Source organism: Dendropsophus ebraccatus, chromosome 3 (assembly GCF_027789765.1).
Source record: "Dendropsophus ebraccatus isolate aDenEbr1 chromosome 3, aDenEbr1.pat, whole genome shotgun sequence".
NCBI lineage: Eukaryota > Metazoa > Chordata > Amphibia > Anura > Hylidae > Dendropsophus > Dendropsophus ebraccatus.
The window spans coordinates 88,498,833-88,515,127 of record NC_091456.1 but is presented as its reverse complement, the minus strand read 5'-3'; the positions used below and the strand labels follow the sequence as shown (position 1 = coordinate 88,515,127).

General features: G+C 41.3%; 1 protein-coding gene across 1 annotated transcript in view; it reads right to left on the bottom strand.

Annotated features, from left to right (window-relative positions):
- The window catches only part of LOC138785822 (myoneurin-like), a 43,244-nt gene that overhangs the window by 22,443 nt on the left and 4,506 nt on the right, over window positions 1-16,295 (bottom strand). The window contains exons 2-3 of the mRNA XM_069962191.1: window positions 10,911-12,043; window positions 6,730-6,899 (exon numbers count right to left, since the gene is read on the bottom strand). Coding sequence (XP_069818292.1) covers window positions 6,730-6,899; window positions 10,911-11,983 — 1,243 coding nt within the window. The 5' untranslated portion in view covers window positions 11,984-12,043. The remainder of the gene's footprint in view (window positions 1-6,729; window positions 6,900-10,910; window positions 12,044-16,295) is intronic.

Here is a 16,295-nt window from a genome sequence, read left to right as displayed (position 1 = left end):
CATGGCATAGCAGAAAGGAGTAGATGCTGTACTGTGATTATCCAGAGAAGAAAGGAAATGGAATTCTAGGTGTGCATAAAGCTCAGCTGTTTGCTCTCTGTATTTTATACACTCATTCCTTTCTCTTTTTATTTTATTTTGCACCCCATTTTTTAATATATTATAGTGCTGCTACATCCCTGCCAAGAAAACAATAAATTGGACTTGGTGTTTAGCTATTGATTAAAAAAAAAAAAAAAAAAAAAGACACAGAGGTTTTGATTTAACCCTTAATAGCCCAAAATCGTCGAAATGACCAGCCCAATTTTCAGTTTAGCATTTTCGTTTTTTTCCTCCTCGCCTTCTAAGAGTTATAACTCTTACCAAAGAACAAGTGTACTTTGTAATGGCGTATTTCAATATACCAATAAATTTATGACATTAATAATAAATTATTAATGGGGTAAAATTAAAAAAAGGGGAGGGGGGTGTTCCAGTATCTCCATAATGCACTTTACAGTAAAATCGACATCATATATTAATTCTATACATCAATCTGAATACAACAATATGCATGTTTACATCATTTTTTTATGTTTTACTATTTTTCTTACAGTAAAACTTTTTTTGCACATAATTATGAACAAAATGGCCATATGGCTTATTTTTTCACCTATGGGGCTGTATGAGATGTTATTTTTTGTGCCACGATCTCTAGTTTTTATTGGTATCAAATTTGTGTAGCTGGGGCGTTATCACTTTTTACCTGTGATCTTCTTATAGAGTCTGACAAAGTCAGATCAGGGATCCGAGGGCACAAAGGTAAGCAGTATACCTCCGATAGTCATGGAAATCAATCGGGACACCCAACAGCATTCCGATTGGATAGTGACAGAAGCGGCTCCTGTCACCCACACTTAAACGCCACAATCGCAGCAGCACAGTCCTCACCCTATGGGATACCGGTACAACAGGTGCCTTTGCCATAACAGTACATCATGGGTCATCTAATATAATTTTATAGTCTACGGTGTCCTGATTCTAACAGTGTTTTTACTTTCTTGTTAGGCTCAGTAGTTTGAAAGTTATACAGTGCCTTGTATGTATAACCTAACCCTGTTTTAAGCTACTCAACAACTTTATGCCTGGTGTCTTCCTTGGTTTTCAGGATACTGTTTGATCACTACTGTTCTCTAACAAACCTCTGAGGCCTCACAGAACAGCTGTAGTTGTACTGAGAAGAAATGACACACAGGTGCACTATATGTACTAATTAGGTGACTTCTAAAGGGGACTGGTCACACTGGATTTTATTTATGCATATCAGAGTACAGGGGGCTGAATACAAATATACATCACAAGATTTTTTTACTAACATTTTAAAAAGCATGAATCGTTTTTTTTTATACTTCACAAATACTTGCTACTTTGTACAAAGTCCAGCAAAATAGAACAGCAATAGCGGTAAGCACTACTGAAGTCACAGACTATTTAGCTCACCTCTACGATGGACTCTTGGAAGCTGGAAGTCATGCAGCAAATAGAGTGGTGCTCGATCGGAAATGGCAGAGAAATAAACAATAAGTGCAATCACAGTAGAGAGATAGTATACCGCGGCACTCACCAGATGCTAATCCTCATGCTTTATTGTAGCCAAAAATACAGGAATTCAATCCGACATTACAGACAGGTGAGGGAGGACGTACATATGGTGCATATCAGGCGACGGACCGTTTCGTGCGCAAGCGCACTTCGTCACGGCTAACACTGTTAACGCTTGCGCACAAAACGGTCCGTCGCCTGATATGCACCATATGTACGTCCACCCTCACCTGTCTGTAATGTCGGATTGAATTCCTGTATTTTTGGCTACAATAAAGCATGAGGATTAGCATCTGGTGAGTGCCGCGGTATACTATCTCTCTACTGTGATTGGACTTGCTACTTTGTGTTGGTCTGTCACATAACATCCAAATAAAATACATTTAAGTCTGTGAGTGTAACATTAAAAAAATGTGGAAAAGTTCAAGGAGTCTGAATACTTTTTAAAGGCACTGTTTGCTTGCAGTTTGGTTGACTGGACTTTTTACTGAACAATCGTTGTGCAAAATGAGATATGATTGATATGAATTATGTTCAGTGGATGGGTGGGGGTGTTACTATAAAGCTTCTCACATCCCTGGGCCTAGTATCCACCCTCCCCCCCCCACCCATTGCCCCAATTTTGCAACAGGGTCCTCACGCATTTTTGTTAAAGTTTTTTTGGAACAAATAAACTTTCCCAACAAAAAGCACAAATCAAAAAGAAAAGGAGAAGTCCTCACGCATTTGACTATTCAGGGACTATATTGGAATGACCACTCATCTGTAAAAAGTTGCTGTTGGTTGTAAAGGTCAGATTTTTTTTATTTGGCACAGAAAGAAAAAAAAAGTCTGGGCAGAATGGGCCAGTTGACTGCATAAGACCCAAAGAAGTAAAGTGTGTGAACTAATTATTGGATCTTTAGTCTTCAAAGTGGGGTAGAACAACATATGGATTAAGTGGTTGTGGGGAAAAATTATACCACCCCATTTATACAGAAAAAAAAATGTCAACCAGACCCATTAAAATAAACAGCATACAGAGGGAAGGGGAGGTGGAGTAAGCCAATTTTATTGCTCTGCTTTATTATTTGAATATAAGATTTCAACAATATCATGCCTCCCCATCATTGCAATCCTTTTACATGGAAATGAAAGAACTGAACTGACTGCCACAGAGTTTCTCATAACATCGCACAGATGTTCTATTGGGATGCAGTGGAACTAAATTAAACTTCGGTCATTAGAGAATGGCAATTTAATTATAAAATCATTTTAACTAATCCTTAAACTCCAAGACATCTCCCAAGATTCCCAGTCTTTCAGTCTAATATGCCAACTTTATGCTTCAGAAGGACATAGCAGATTTTGAATATTGTGCAATATATTTTATGTATTTCTTAAAAGTCTTTAAAATATAAATACTTTTACTTTCAATGCTTTCTTAATTCAGATAAATAAACATATATTTTCCCCTTTATTTTATTGACGATTTCGATGAGCAAAATAAATTCCAGCTTCTGTTATAAACTGTGACATGTACTGCATTACATGTGTAAAAGGGGTTATCCATGTTTTTAAAACTGATGACCTCCCCTTAGCCCTAATACATAAGCATGACAGTCTTTGCTTTGTTTTTTTTATTTTGATCAATGACATGCCTTACATCCACACAAACACTACAGCCCATAACTTGCCTCAGCAGTCATACGCCAAACATGCTAGTATCCCATGGCCGGTGATGTACGGCTCATCATCAATTCAGGAAAATAAGACTAAAGGCGACCACTGGAGAATGTTGGCTGGAGTGGTGGGAGATTTAAATGTACATATAACAGGGCTCAAATTTACCTGAAGTTTCCCTGATGCTTCCGCTGCAATCCTGTTCAGCCAGCTTCCAAAGACATCCTGCTCCCTGCTGGGTGGGGGAATGTGACATCAGTGGAAGCTGGAAGAAAAGGACTGCAGCTAGGACCAAAATATCACATAGGGTGAGCAACCATAGGATTGGAAGAAATAGAGGTAAGAATGTATTGTTTTAATGCATGGGGAGGCAATGTACACATTATTCTCAGAAAACCCTTTTAACCCCTTAACGACCAGGGGCGTAAATTTACACCCCCACAGCCTAGGCCTTGGCGCAAGAGGGCATAAGCAAACGCCCTGCCGGGGGGGGCCGTGCTGTAAATCAAGCTCAGGAGCCGAGCTTGCTTCATAGCGGGTGAGAACTGGCTGCTATCAGCCACAATCGCGCAGCCAGCCGCCATTAACCCCATTATCAGAAGATCACAGATAACACCGATCCCTGCTATGCTATGGCATAGCAGTGATCAGTGAATGCAATATATTGCATGTATGTAAAAATCCAATATGGTGATTAAAAATGTGTGAAAAAAATAATAAATAAGTTTCTTAAAAATGCCCCAAGCCCCTCCCCCAATAAAAGTCGAAAATCACCCCCCCTTCCCATTTTATAAATAAAACACACATAAATAATAGAATTAATTAACATATTATATATACCGTAGCGTGCATAATTGTCTGATCTATTAAAATAAACCAATATTATTTCTGCACAGTGACCAAAAAGTGGTAAAAAAACGCAAGGATTGTTAATTTTTTTTAGTACATTTTATATAAAAAAAGTTAATAATAAGTGATCAATACGTCCCATCTACACAAATGTGGTACTAATCAAAACTGGAGATCATGACGCAAAAAATTACACCCTTAGGTGATAAAAGCGCTATAAGAGTCACAATAGGGCCATTGTAATCATACCTATTTGCAAAAAAAAAGGTTTACTGTTAAGTAGTTATTAGTAGTAAAGCTATGTAAACATGTATACCCCTGTAATCAGACCGACCTATAGAACAAAGATAAAATGACAGTTTTACTGTAAAGTGCATTACGTAAACGCGGAATCACCCCCCCCCCCCCCCCCCCCCAAAAAAAAAAAAATTTTTTTTGGGGGGGGGGGTTTTGTCATTAATTTTATGGTAGATTGACAGGTGCCATTACAAAGTACAGTTGTTCCTGAAAAGAAAACAAGATTTCACATGGCCCTGTAGCTGGAAAAATAAGAGTTATAGCTCTTAGTAGGCGAGGAGGAAAAAACAAAAATGCTAAACTGAAAATTGTCACGGTCCTTAAGGCCATTTAAGGCTCTGTCCCCTTCCCTTGTGCTCAGTGCTCGGAGCCTGCCAGCAACGCCCCAAAAGCTCTTAAGCAAGTAATTTGCATAAGAGCAATTACCGATTTAACAAACAGTGCGGGGGAGCTGAGAAACGTAATTATCGGCAATCTGCTACTGAGGTCCTCTGCTACTGTGGCATATTAGCAGGTTCTGTAGGAAGAACCTGCTGATAGTGTTGCTTTAACTATGCAGTCAAATCACATTATTATGATCTCCAGCTAATATCCACCATATGCAGCACAAACACCATGTAGACAAGCTAGAAGTGACTCGATAAGGTATTGGTAGGTTGCCGCAGGTATCTGGAGCTATGCTGACTGAAGTGAATCCCACAGCTGCTGGAGGGTGTGTGGGGGAAGAGTGATAGAGTGAACACAATGATCAAGATGATCCCATAGATGCTTAATTGGGTTCAAGACTGGGGAATTAGAAGACCAGGGTAGTACTTTGAAGTCTTGGTTATGCTCTTTCAAACAAACAATGTCAGACATTACTAGCTCTGTGACATTGTTTTGCTGGAAGATCTGACCTGAACCCCAATGAAGACAATCGGCATGAATGGTGTACAGGATCTTTAAAGGGGTAGTGCACCCAAAAAAAAATTCTTTCAAATCAACTGCTGCCATGAAGTGCCAGAGATTTGTAATTTACTTCTATTAAAAAATCTCAAGCCTTCCAGTACTTATCAGCTGCTGTATGCCCAGCAGGAAGTGGTATTATTTCCAGCCTGGAGAGCAGTGTTTTTTTTGGGGGGGGATTTGCTCCTTCTCTGGACAGTTCCTGACATGGACAGAGGAGGCAACAGAGAGCACTGTGTCAGACAGGAAAGAAAACACCACTTCCTGCTGGACACACAGCAGCTGATAAGTACTGGAAGGCTTGAGATTTTTTAACAGAAATAAATTACAAATCTCTGACACTTCATGGCAGCAGTTGATTTGAAAGAAAAAAATTTTTGGCGCACTACCCCTTTAAGGATGGATTCATTGTGCCGTCCACATGGATGAGTGGGCCCAGAGAATGCCGCAATAACATTCCCCAGACCATAATGCTGCCTCCGACAGCCTGTGTTCTTTCAGCAATGGTTGCAAGGTGTTTGTTTTTTGATGTTTCTTGGTTGATACACCAACATTCCTCTGTTCAATGAAGGACAAAATGTGACTAATCAGAAATGGCGGATCTTTGCCAATCAAAACTGCACCGGAATAATTGTAATTTCGATACTGCCAATTTAAGCCTTTTCCAACTTCATTAGCGGAGGTGCAGTAACCATCAGTCTGCTTTAGAGATCCATAAGCTGTAAGGTTTGCTGAACTGCTTTAGACACCCATTTGCTAGCCTCTTGGTCATTTCTGGTTTTAAGATGTTCCACTGTAGCATGTCTGTCTGTTCTCGCTCACATTGTAGCTAACGTTCACCTCTCTATTAAAAGCATGTGGTGCTCTGCGGTTTCTAAGTTGTTACTCACAATGGTATAGTTTGTCCACTCATGATACGCTTTCACCATATCAGTATGCGAATAGTTCACAAAATGGCCAGTTCCAAAAGCCAATAACCATCCCTTTTTGCAAGTCTCATAAATGGCCCCTTTTAGCCATGACAGCAATATGTTCAGAAAGCCTCTCTCACACCTTATATACAAAACGTGACTTCTTTTATGAGCTATGTGCTGCCAACTTCAAAAGTAGAAATTGGTCATAATAATATGATTTGTGTGGCTTCATAAAGACAGAGCACAGGAATAAATGCATGGCTAACAATCTAACTTTCATCCTATAGCAATACCCAAACTAGAATCACTTGAATCAATAGTCAATTACTATTCCATAATCCAAACATCAGTGGAAAGTTAATCATTGTAACATAATAATATGTCAGCAAAATAATGTATTTACTATTGTTTGTATATTTCTCCTTCCAGATTCAAGTAATCAACCACAGAAATATAAATATAGCTCTCTTTGTATACATACTTTTTACTTTATACGCTTTGTCACAAAGATGACATTTGTGAGGTCTATCATCAGAGTGGTAAGCAATGTGGTCATGTAACTTCTTCAGAGTAGACAGCTCCTTCCCACATTGGTCACATTGGTAAAATTTCTTGTCATGGTGGCTTGACTGGTGCAAAGAAAGCTGGCAACTTAAGTGGGGAAGAAAAGAAACACTTTATAGATGTGCATGATGTATGCCACACGGTCAGATATTACGTCATACATTTTTCAATATAAATCTTCAATATAAACTTTTCCATTACCATCTAAACTCCATAATAACATTTAGTAACCGAATCAGTCTCAGTCACTCCGCTCAGGAACTGTATGATTAAGAATTAGTTACCCAAGGCTATGGATATTTTATCCAAAAATATGACAAAGACTGGAAGGAAATGCAGAATCATAACAATTGTTGACAGTATTCTGAGCGGTCATTTCCTGTCCGCATGGCACTTCTGTTGACTTTTTAAAGAAGAGGACACGTGCAGACACGGGGCAGTCTAGGAACCAACAGCTGTGGTGGAGCAGGACAGGCAAGTACACACCACTATTATTTTCCCATAGCCCCGTCACCATCGTAAATTAGCTGTTTATAATTTTATTTTTACCACCACAGACATGGTTACTTTGTTTTGATTGGTTCTATAAGAAGCAACATGTATGTTTTCATTTTTATTTTATAGCCACTTTTTCTAAGCTCAAACCAAAAATCAGCAGAGTTGTAGGTTCATAAGAACACAAAACATCATTGGTATACTTACTAACATTGTCCACAGAATGACAGTACCTGCCACCCTAGCACTTTAGAGGGGAGCGAAGTTGGAGGTGATCACTAATACTAGTACTGATTCAGCTTACAATATAGGTAACATTTGTTTTAATTAGAGATGAGAACCTAAGTATTTTTAACATACTACAAACTATGCTGGTTTTGTTTGTGGAGTATTTTGTATTTTTGGGGACACTAATATTTCCTCAAAACTCAGAATGCACAAGCTATGGCTTTTTTCCTATTGGTTTCTCCATAGTACCTAAAAAAAGGCAGTAAATGTTACAACTATAGCATCTTTGTAACACCCAAAAAATAGCTTTTTTCCCTCATATTGTGGCCACTTTACAATATGGGAAGCATAACATAGATTATAATTAGAGATGAGCAAGCCTCGAGCACAAACCCAAGCATGCGGCATTTAATTTCCGTTATCTTAACAGGTTGGATGCAGCCCTAAGGGCCCGATTAATGGTGTAAATGAGTGCCGATCTGCTAGATCGCCGCTAGTTTACTGGGCCTATTTCACGGCCCGATGATCGTTGAGCGAGGGCTGCAGGGACATAGTTACCGATGTCCTTGCAGCATACATTACCTGTCAGGTCTTCTCCTCCGCTCTGTCTTCCTCCCCGGGTCCCACACTCTCTAGCTTCAGAATGGCCTGTCAGCTAACAGGCCACTCAGCCAATCTCAGGCCGCGGCGGTCCCGGCCTGTGATGGAGCGCTCAGCCAATCACAGACCTGGCCCTAAATGAACGATCAGCTGATGACACGATCATCGGCTGATCGTTCTCTCTATTCCACCGAGCGATAATCGGCCCGATTCGGCCGATTATCACTTGGTGGAATAGAGATTATCGTTCCTGTGGAATAGGGCCCTAAGGCTGCCTGGCTGGAAAACATGGATACAGTCATAGGCCGGGTTCAAAACTATGTATGACAGCGGCCGTGTCTTACAGAACAGCCGCTGTCGGTGACGTTCATCCCGGCGAGTACTGGCCAGATGAACTTAATTTCTTTTGAATTGGAATGTGGGCATATACGGGTGTGTCCGCGTTCTAATTCACCACAGCCGTCAATGTAAAGTGTGGCCTGAGCACTGTCAATTTTTTGTACACTCCAGCCGGGATTCTATTGAAATCAATGCAATGTATTTTATCATTTAAATGTTAAAATTTAAAGCATAACGGTCATGTTTTTTTTTTATTGCAGAAATCAGTAGTATAAGCAATTTTAAAAAACTCTGTAATAGGTTTCATCAGCCAAAAAAGCCTCCTTCTGTACTCAAGAAGCAATCTCCCAGCCTCCCCCCCTGACTTCTTATCTGTGCATTATCAGGCAAACACGTCTTCATTACAGAGAAGCCAGTGAAGACGGGTTCTGCTCTCTCCATTGTAAGCCTATGACGGGGGGAGGGGCCGAGGGAGATGAGGGAGCAGGAAGAGGTGACATGAAGGTCAGCTGTTTGTAGACTCTCTGGGCACCTAAAATGCTAAATTCAGGTGTCAGAAAGGTCAGGGCTTATCTATGAACTTACTGAGAGAAGATTGCAGGGTGTTGTGCTGTGCAGGACTGCTCCGTGCTCAGTCACTCCTAACAGCCCCTCCCCTCTCCATAGCCACATAATGGACACAGAAATCCTGCTTCTTCTGATGTGAGGGGGAAGGCTGGGAGATTGCTTTTTCACTACAGAAGGAAACTCTTTTGGTTTATAAAACCTATTACAAAGTTTCTTAAAATCGCTTGAACTGTTGATATTTAATGTTTTCAGAAAAATGACCCTGAAATGACAGTTACGCTTTAACCCTTTAAGGACGGGGCCCATTTTCGTTTTTACGTTTTCGGTTTTTCCTCCTTGTGTTTAAAAGGTCATAGCACTTGCATTTTTCCACCTAGAAACCCACATGACCCCTTATTTTTTGCGTCACTAATTGTACTTTGCAATTACAGGCTGAATTTTGGCATAAAGTACACTGCGAAACCAGAAAAAAATTCAAAGTGTGGTGAAATTGAAAAAAAAAAAGCATTTCTTTTATTTGGGGGAAATGTGTTTTTACGCCATTCGCCCTGGGGTAAAACTGACTTGTTATGCATGTTCCTCAAGTTGTTACGATTAAAACGATATATAACATGTATAACTTATATTGTATCTGATGGCCTGTAAAAAATTCAAACCGTTGTTAACCAATATACGTTCCTTAAAATCGCTCCATTCCCAGGCTTATAGCGCTTTTATCCTTTGGTCTATGGGTCTGTGTGAGGTGTCATTTTTTGCGCCATGATGTGATCTTTCTATCGGTACCTTGATTGCCCATATACGTCTTTTTGATCGCTTTTTATTAAATTTTTTCTGGATTTGATGCGACCAAAAATGCGCAATTTTGCACTTTGGGATTTTTTTGCGCTGACGCCGTTTACCGTACGAGATCAGGAATGTGATTAATTAATAGTTTGGGCGATTACGCACGCGGCGATAGCAAACATGTTTATTTATTTATTTATTTGTTTACTTTTATTTAAAACCTGGGAAAAGGGGGGTGATTCAGACTTTTATTAGGGGAGGGGGCTTTTTACTATAAACAACACTTTTTTTTTTTTTTTACACATATACTAGAAGCCCCCCTGGGGGACTTCTAGTATATACACTGTGATCTCTCATTGAGATCTCTGCAGCATAGATATGCTGCAGAGATCCATGAGATCGGCACTCGTTTGCTTTCGGCTGCTGCAGCCGAAAACGAACGAGTGCCGAGCCGAGGACGGCGCCATCTTGGACGCGTCCCCGGCCGGCATCAGTAACGGAGATCGCTCCTCCGGGACAAGGTCCCGGAGGAGCGATCTCCCCCACTAGACCCCAGGGAAACGTTGCCTCCGGTAATCGGAGGCAGCTGTCAACTTTGACAGCTGCCTCCGATTAGCTAATTAGCGGGCACGGCGATCAGACCGTGCCCTCTAATAGCAGCGGTCCCGGGCTACACGTGGCACCCGGGATCGCGGCACTTCAAAGCGGGGCCGCCGCGCGGCCCCGCTTTGAAGTGCAAGTGAGGACATATGACGTAGGGGTACGTCATATGTCCTTAAGAGGTTAAATATTAAATGAAAAAATGCATTGTGTGGACTTAGCCTAAGGCTGTAGAGAAGCCAATGGGAAAACGCCATAGATCACACATTCAGAGTTTTGAGGAAATACTCAAAAAATTTAAAGTACGTTGCAAAGAAAAAAAGTTTGTAGCATGTTTAAAATTTTACAAGTGACTTTTACGTAATGTCTGGCTGCAGCCTTTTGGGATAAAAAAAAAAAAAAACCATGAAAAAAGAAACAAATACCAAGAAAAAAAAACATGAAAAACTGTGTGAAAACATAATCAATAATAATCATGGGTCTCACCTGTAGATGAACTGCTTATCACAAAAGCTGCACTGGAGGACATTTACTCCTGGATCATCCTGGTGATTAAGAAACTCTGGATATGTCAATAGTAATTCACATCTGTCACATTTGTGTACTAATTCAGCAAGGTTTTCACTCTCATCTACTCTTTTTATTCCATTAGTATTCTCCAACCCAACCATACTTGAATACATCTTAGCTTTGAGTGAGTCTCCATGTAATGTCAAGTCATTCATAGGTTCTGAACTATCAGGTGTGTCAGGTTCATCACATAAATTGATGCAAATATCTGCTGCTTCATCATCTGCTTCTTCTGAAGAGCCATCATTGTGAATTGTGATAGGCACCTGTCTGGAATAACCAGTGTGTACAAAGGAGTTATCTGTACAGTTATCCACAGGACTTTCTCTCCCCAAGTTTCCATTCTTTGAAAGTTGTTTCCTCATAAAGTATCCAGGCTTTCGAGCAACATAAGCTTCTTTATAAAACGTAGGCCTTTTCTGTATCTTTGCTTTGTCTTTTATCTGCGTCATGCTGTCTAACAGTCTTATGTCCCCCTTATACAGTCCGTTATTAATATTCTGAAGGTTATCCTGTCGGCTTCTTTCATGTCTTGGTTGGCTCTCAATTTCTCTCAACTCTGAGTCCCGATTGGACACATTATAATCATCATCATCTGGGATGAAGATTTCTTCTTTTGGACTATTGTTATGTGGACTGCTGGATACATTGACCACTTGAACCGTGAGCGGGAGGCTAACCTGTAACAGCTGGGCAGCTTGCATAAAGTCTTGCACATGACAAGTAGGGATTTTGTATGTATATATAAAATCTAGAAGATGACTAAAACCCTCCAAGCTAACATTGTCAAGAACTAAAAACTGTTGCTGCTCATTTCTGCTCAGAGCCGCATAGAAATACTCACTACAAGCTGATAGCACGTTCTTATGGGCAAGAAATATTTTACCCTCAACCATCAAGGAAACATCACAAAAAAGCCCCATTGATTTCTGTTCATTTAGTTTCTGCAGAATAGACCACCCATGTGCTTCTGGAGACATAGGATCCATACTGTTTTTGTCGGATTTTAAGAGAATGAGTTAGATGAACCCAAATTTGAAGCACAAGACCTACAAAAAAGCAAAGATTTACAATTTAGATATTTTTGTTACATAAGCAATATTATACATCATATACCTTTGTTGTAGTAAACAAAACACATATTTTAATGTTATCATAGGTTTCAACAGTGAGACAAAGAATTCCATAGTCTGTTTTTACCGCTTCACTGCTAAAGACATATTCCCATCTTATCTTATTATATAAAACTGAAAAGCTGATCACAGGCGGGGGGGGGTCCAACCACTAGGACTTCTACCTATCCAGGGAATGGAGATGCAATCGTCCATGTAATGAATGGAGTGCTTACCTTGCCTGTACCTGTGCTCTATTCATTCTCTATGGCAATCGGGCCCCATTCATACCAGATACAAATGCCTCCCTGTTCTTAGGATAGGTTGGACCCTCGGCAATCATTTTATTATCCCCTATCCTATGCATAGGAGCTTATTATCCTCTTTCCTATGTAGTGTATAGAGGGTAACAAACTAATATGGGAATACCCTTTAAAACATGCAAATAAAAAAAATAAAAAAAATAAAAAAAGAGTCTGTGGAGCCTCAGTTGCGAGTCTCAAAACACAGGGATAGCCAGATATCCCTAGCCTGTTGCCACGGGGTGCCTCCAGATGGGGAGAACACCAAACCACCCTGATACGTAACCTCTTAAGTTCCACTCGGTTGCAAGTATTGAAACATAAATAGGGAAACAACAGGGTGGCCCCTTTTGTGTCCACAGACAGCTGTTTCGGGGTATTTGCCCTTCGTCAGTGTGGAGCAGGATTCTGGCTAGTTGGGGCAATGACAAATCAACCAACAAAACACCGTAATCACTGAGCTTAAGGAGATCAGTGAAAAAAAAGATCCTGAACTCAGTGATTGCTGTGTTTTGTTGGTTAATACCCTTTAAAACCCTCTTATAAGAAATCTATTTAAAAAGAACAAGAAATCACAGACAAAATATTCATATCAATCCAAAAATATCAAATGTTGCAAAACTATAACTTCACACATACACAGTGATAGACTGCTGCACTTCATCACACTGCTGCTTTCTCACTCATCTTCTAACACAGACACTTTGTAAGAATCTCTAAACTGGACACAAATATTAGAAATATTTGGATTAATATTTTGTCTGTGAATTATATTATTACATTTTTCCCTAAACAGGTAAAAGCGCTGAAAAAGGAATATAGATTTCTTTGGAGGTGCAATGGGATTTATGCTATATCAGATATACTGTACAATTTCCTCCACCATGTAAGCCACAGATTGCAGTCTTAAAGGGGGTGGCTATACAACTTCTATTTGTTTTTAATAAATTAAATTTCATAATTAAAAGAGTATTGCTAACTATGCGTCATTCTTTATTACCCATTGCTGGCTAGACAGCTCCTCCATTGATAAGATGGCCTCTTATAAAGGGGCATGTGACTTACAAATCATTCTGTCCGTTCTACTGCTCCTCAATCTGTTTCCTCATTGCAGTGTACCACCATGGAGGGGGCAACTGCAGCTGTCATATTCATCTGAAATATCTTCAAACTGATTTTCAGTTGCAGAAATTTCTACAGGAAATCTGCTACATGTAAATTCACCCTCACAAAGCAAAGTGTTGTCAAAAATGTTTGTGGCCGAGGGTCTCTTACCTTGCTCCTGGGCGCAGTTTCTGTGCTGTTAACACTGTAATTCCCGTCCGGAGCACCATTAGGTGCACTGCCCAACCCCCATCATGTGAGCAAGCCCGCTCTTTCTAATGATAATCAATAGAGGTGGTGGACCGGCTTGCATGATGGAGACGAGGCAGTGCTTCTAAATGTGCTCTGGACCGAGGATTGTACTGCTAATGGCACAGGAACTGCGCAGAGGAGGAAGGTAAGAAAGATAGGAGTATCCCTTTAAGTTTTTTTTCGAATATGTACATTTATCTCAAAATTACTCTCTTAGAATAAATACAGGGTATATGCAGCCCAAAACTCTTTATGCACTTTCTCCTAAGTACAGCAGTACCCCATGTGACCATATACTGATGTTTGGGCACACAGTAGAGCTCAGAAGGGAAGGAGCAAAATTTCTAATGCAGCTTTGTCTAGAGTAGTTTTAGGCCACCATCTCCCATATGTATTATCCCTGAGGAACAAGCACAGTTAAAACACCTGACAGGTGACCCCATTTTGGAAACTACACCCTCAAAACATTTGGAGTGAGCATTTACACCCCACATGTGTTTAAGGAAAGCAATACGTACATTTAGCTAAAATAATTTTAAGAATACATGGGTATATGCTCACCAAAATTTGTTATGCAATTTATCCTCAGTACAGCAGTACCCCATATGTGACCATAAACACACAGCAGGGCTCAGGAGGGAAGGACAACCATTTTAGTGTACATTTTGCTGGAATAATTTTAGGGCATCATGATACATATATCTGTAAAGCTAGAACAAATGTGTGGCTACTTGACGTCTTATGTGGAATCTATTTTGTATAATGACAAAACCTTATCATGACCAGTATATTAAAGGGGTAGTGCGGCGGTAAAGAATTATTCACAGAATAACACACATTACAAAGTTATACAACTTTGTAATGTATGTTATGTCTGTGAATGGCCCCCTTCCCCGTGTTCCACCACCCCCACCCGTGTACCTGGAAGTATAACTGTGCTCAGTCAATCGCGGCTGAGCAGCCGATGACGCGGCCGCGTCATCAGCTGCTCAGCCGCGATTGGCTGAGCCAAACTGTGCTCAGCCAATCGCGGCTGAGCATCTGATGATGCTGAAGAGGGCGGCCGGCACTCGGGACAGTCGGAGATGTTCGGCCGGCTGCCCGAAGATGACGTTGTGGCACAAGATGGTGGACGGGCGCGACACGGATCAGGTATGTATAGCGCACCACACTTCCGGGTACAAGGGTGGGGATGGTGGGACACGGGGAAGGGGGCCATTCACAGACATAACATACATTACAAAGTTGTATAACTTTGTAATGTGTGTTATTCTGTGAATAATTCTTTACCGCCGCACTACCCCTTTAACTTATATCTATATTTGGTATATTTAATCAGAAAACAGGTGTCACTAGTACCTAAGTCAAACAGATAAGAGAGGCACAAAGAAAACATCTTCCCTGTATTTGAAACAATGAAAACAGGTAAGTGATATATGGTAGGGAGAGTGAGATTCCAAAAAGGGGGGACAACAGGAGACCCAAAGAAACCCAAGTTTAAAACTGTTATATACTTACACCAAGGCATAAGTTTGTCCTCACCCACCAGTAGGGTGTTCACAAGCTACCAGTTCCCATGACTTGATAACTCTAAAATCAGGTGGCTAAGGTGATTTTCCTCTCTTTTTTTCCATAATTTCATAATTTTTTTAAAATTATTCTGTTTATGTCAATCTAGGTCTTGGGGGCTAATCAGCTGTAAGCTTATTACTCTGCAGACTATTGCACATCAGTAAGGCACCTGCTGCAATATACTCTCCCGTCAGCTCCTGTTTCTGTAGCATCATTCATTACAAGGCAGGCACACTGTAATCATACACCTCTCTCCCTAAGGGCCCTATTCCACGGGCCGAGGAGGGCCCGATCAACGATGTAAGCAAGCGGCGATCTGCTAGATCGCGCCTCGTTTACTGGGCCTATTCCACGGCCCGATGATCGTTGAGCAAGGGCTGCAGGGACATCGTTACCGATGTCCTTGCAGCATCATACATTACCTGTCCAGGCTTCTTCTCCGCGCTGTCTTCCTCCCCAGGTCCCGCGCACTCTATCTTCAGAATGGCCGGTCAGCTGACAGGCCACACTCGCGGCGGTCCCGGCCTGTGATTAGCTGAGCGCTCCGTCAGCTGACCGGCCATTATGAAGATAGAGCGCGCGGGACCCGGGGAGGAAGACAGCGCGGAGAAGAAGCCTGGACAGGTAATGTATGATGCTGCTGCTTGTCAAATCGTCGGTCGCCCGCCACGCACCGCTACTCAACCGTAGCGATGCGCGGTGGGGGAACGATGATTTTAGGTCTGGCCCTAAATGAACGATCAGCCGATGACACGATCATTGGCTGATAGTTCTCTCTATTTCACCGAACGATAATCGGCCGAATCGGGCAAAATGGGGCCGATCCGGGAGGAGGCTATGTCACACAGCACGCTGCATCTGCCTGGAGGGGTGCCGTGCTCCCCGAGGGCAGTTAACCCCATAAACGCTGCGGTCAATGCGACCGCAGCGTCTATGGGGAGATTCGGTGTCTCCGTTGC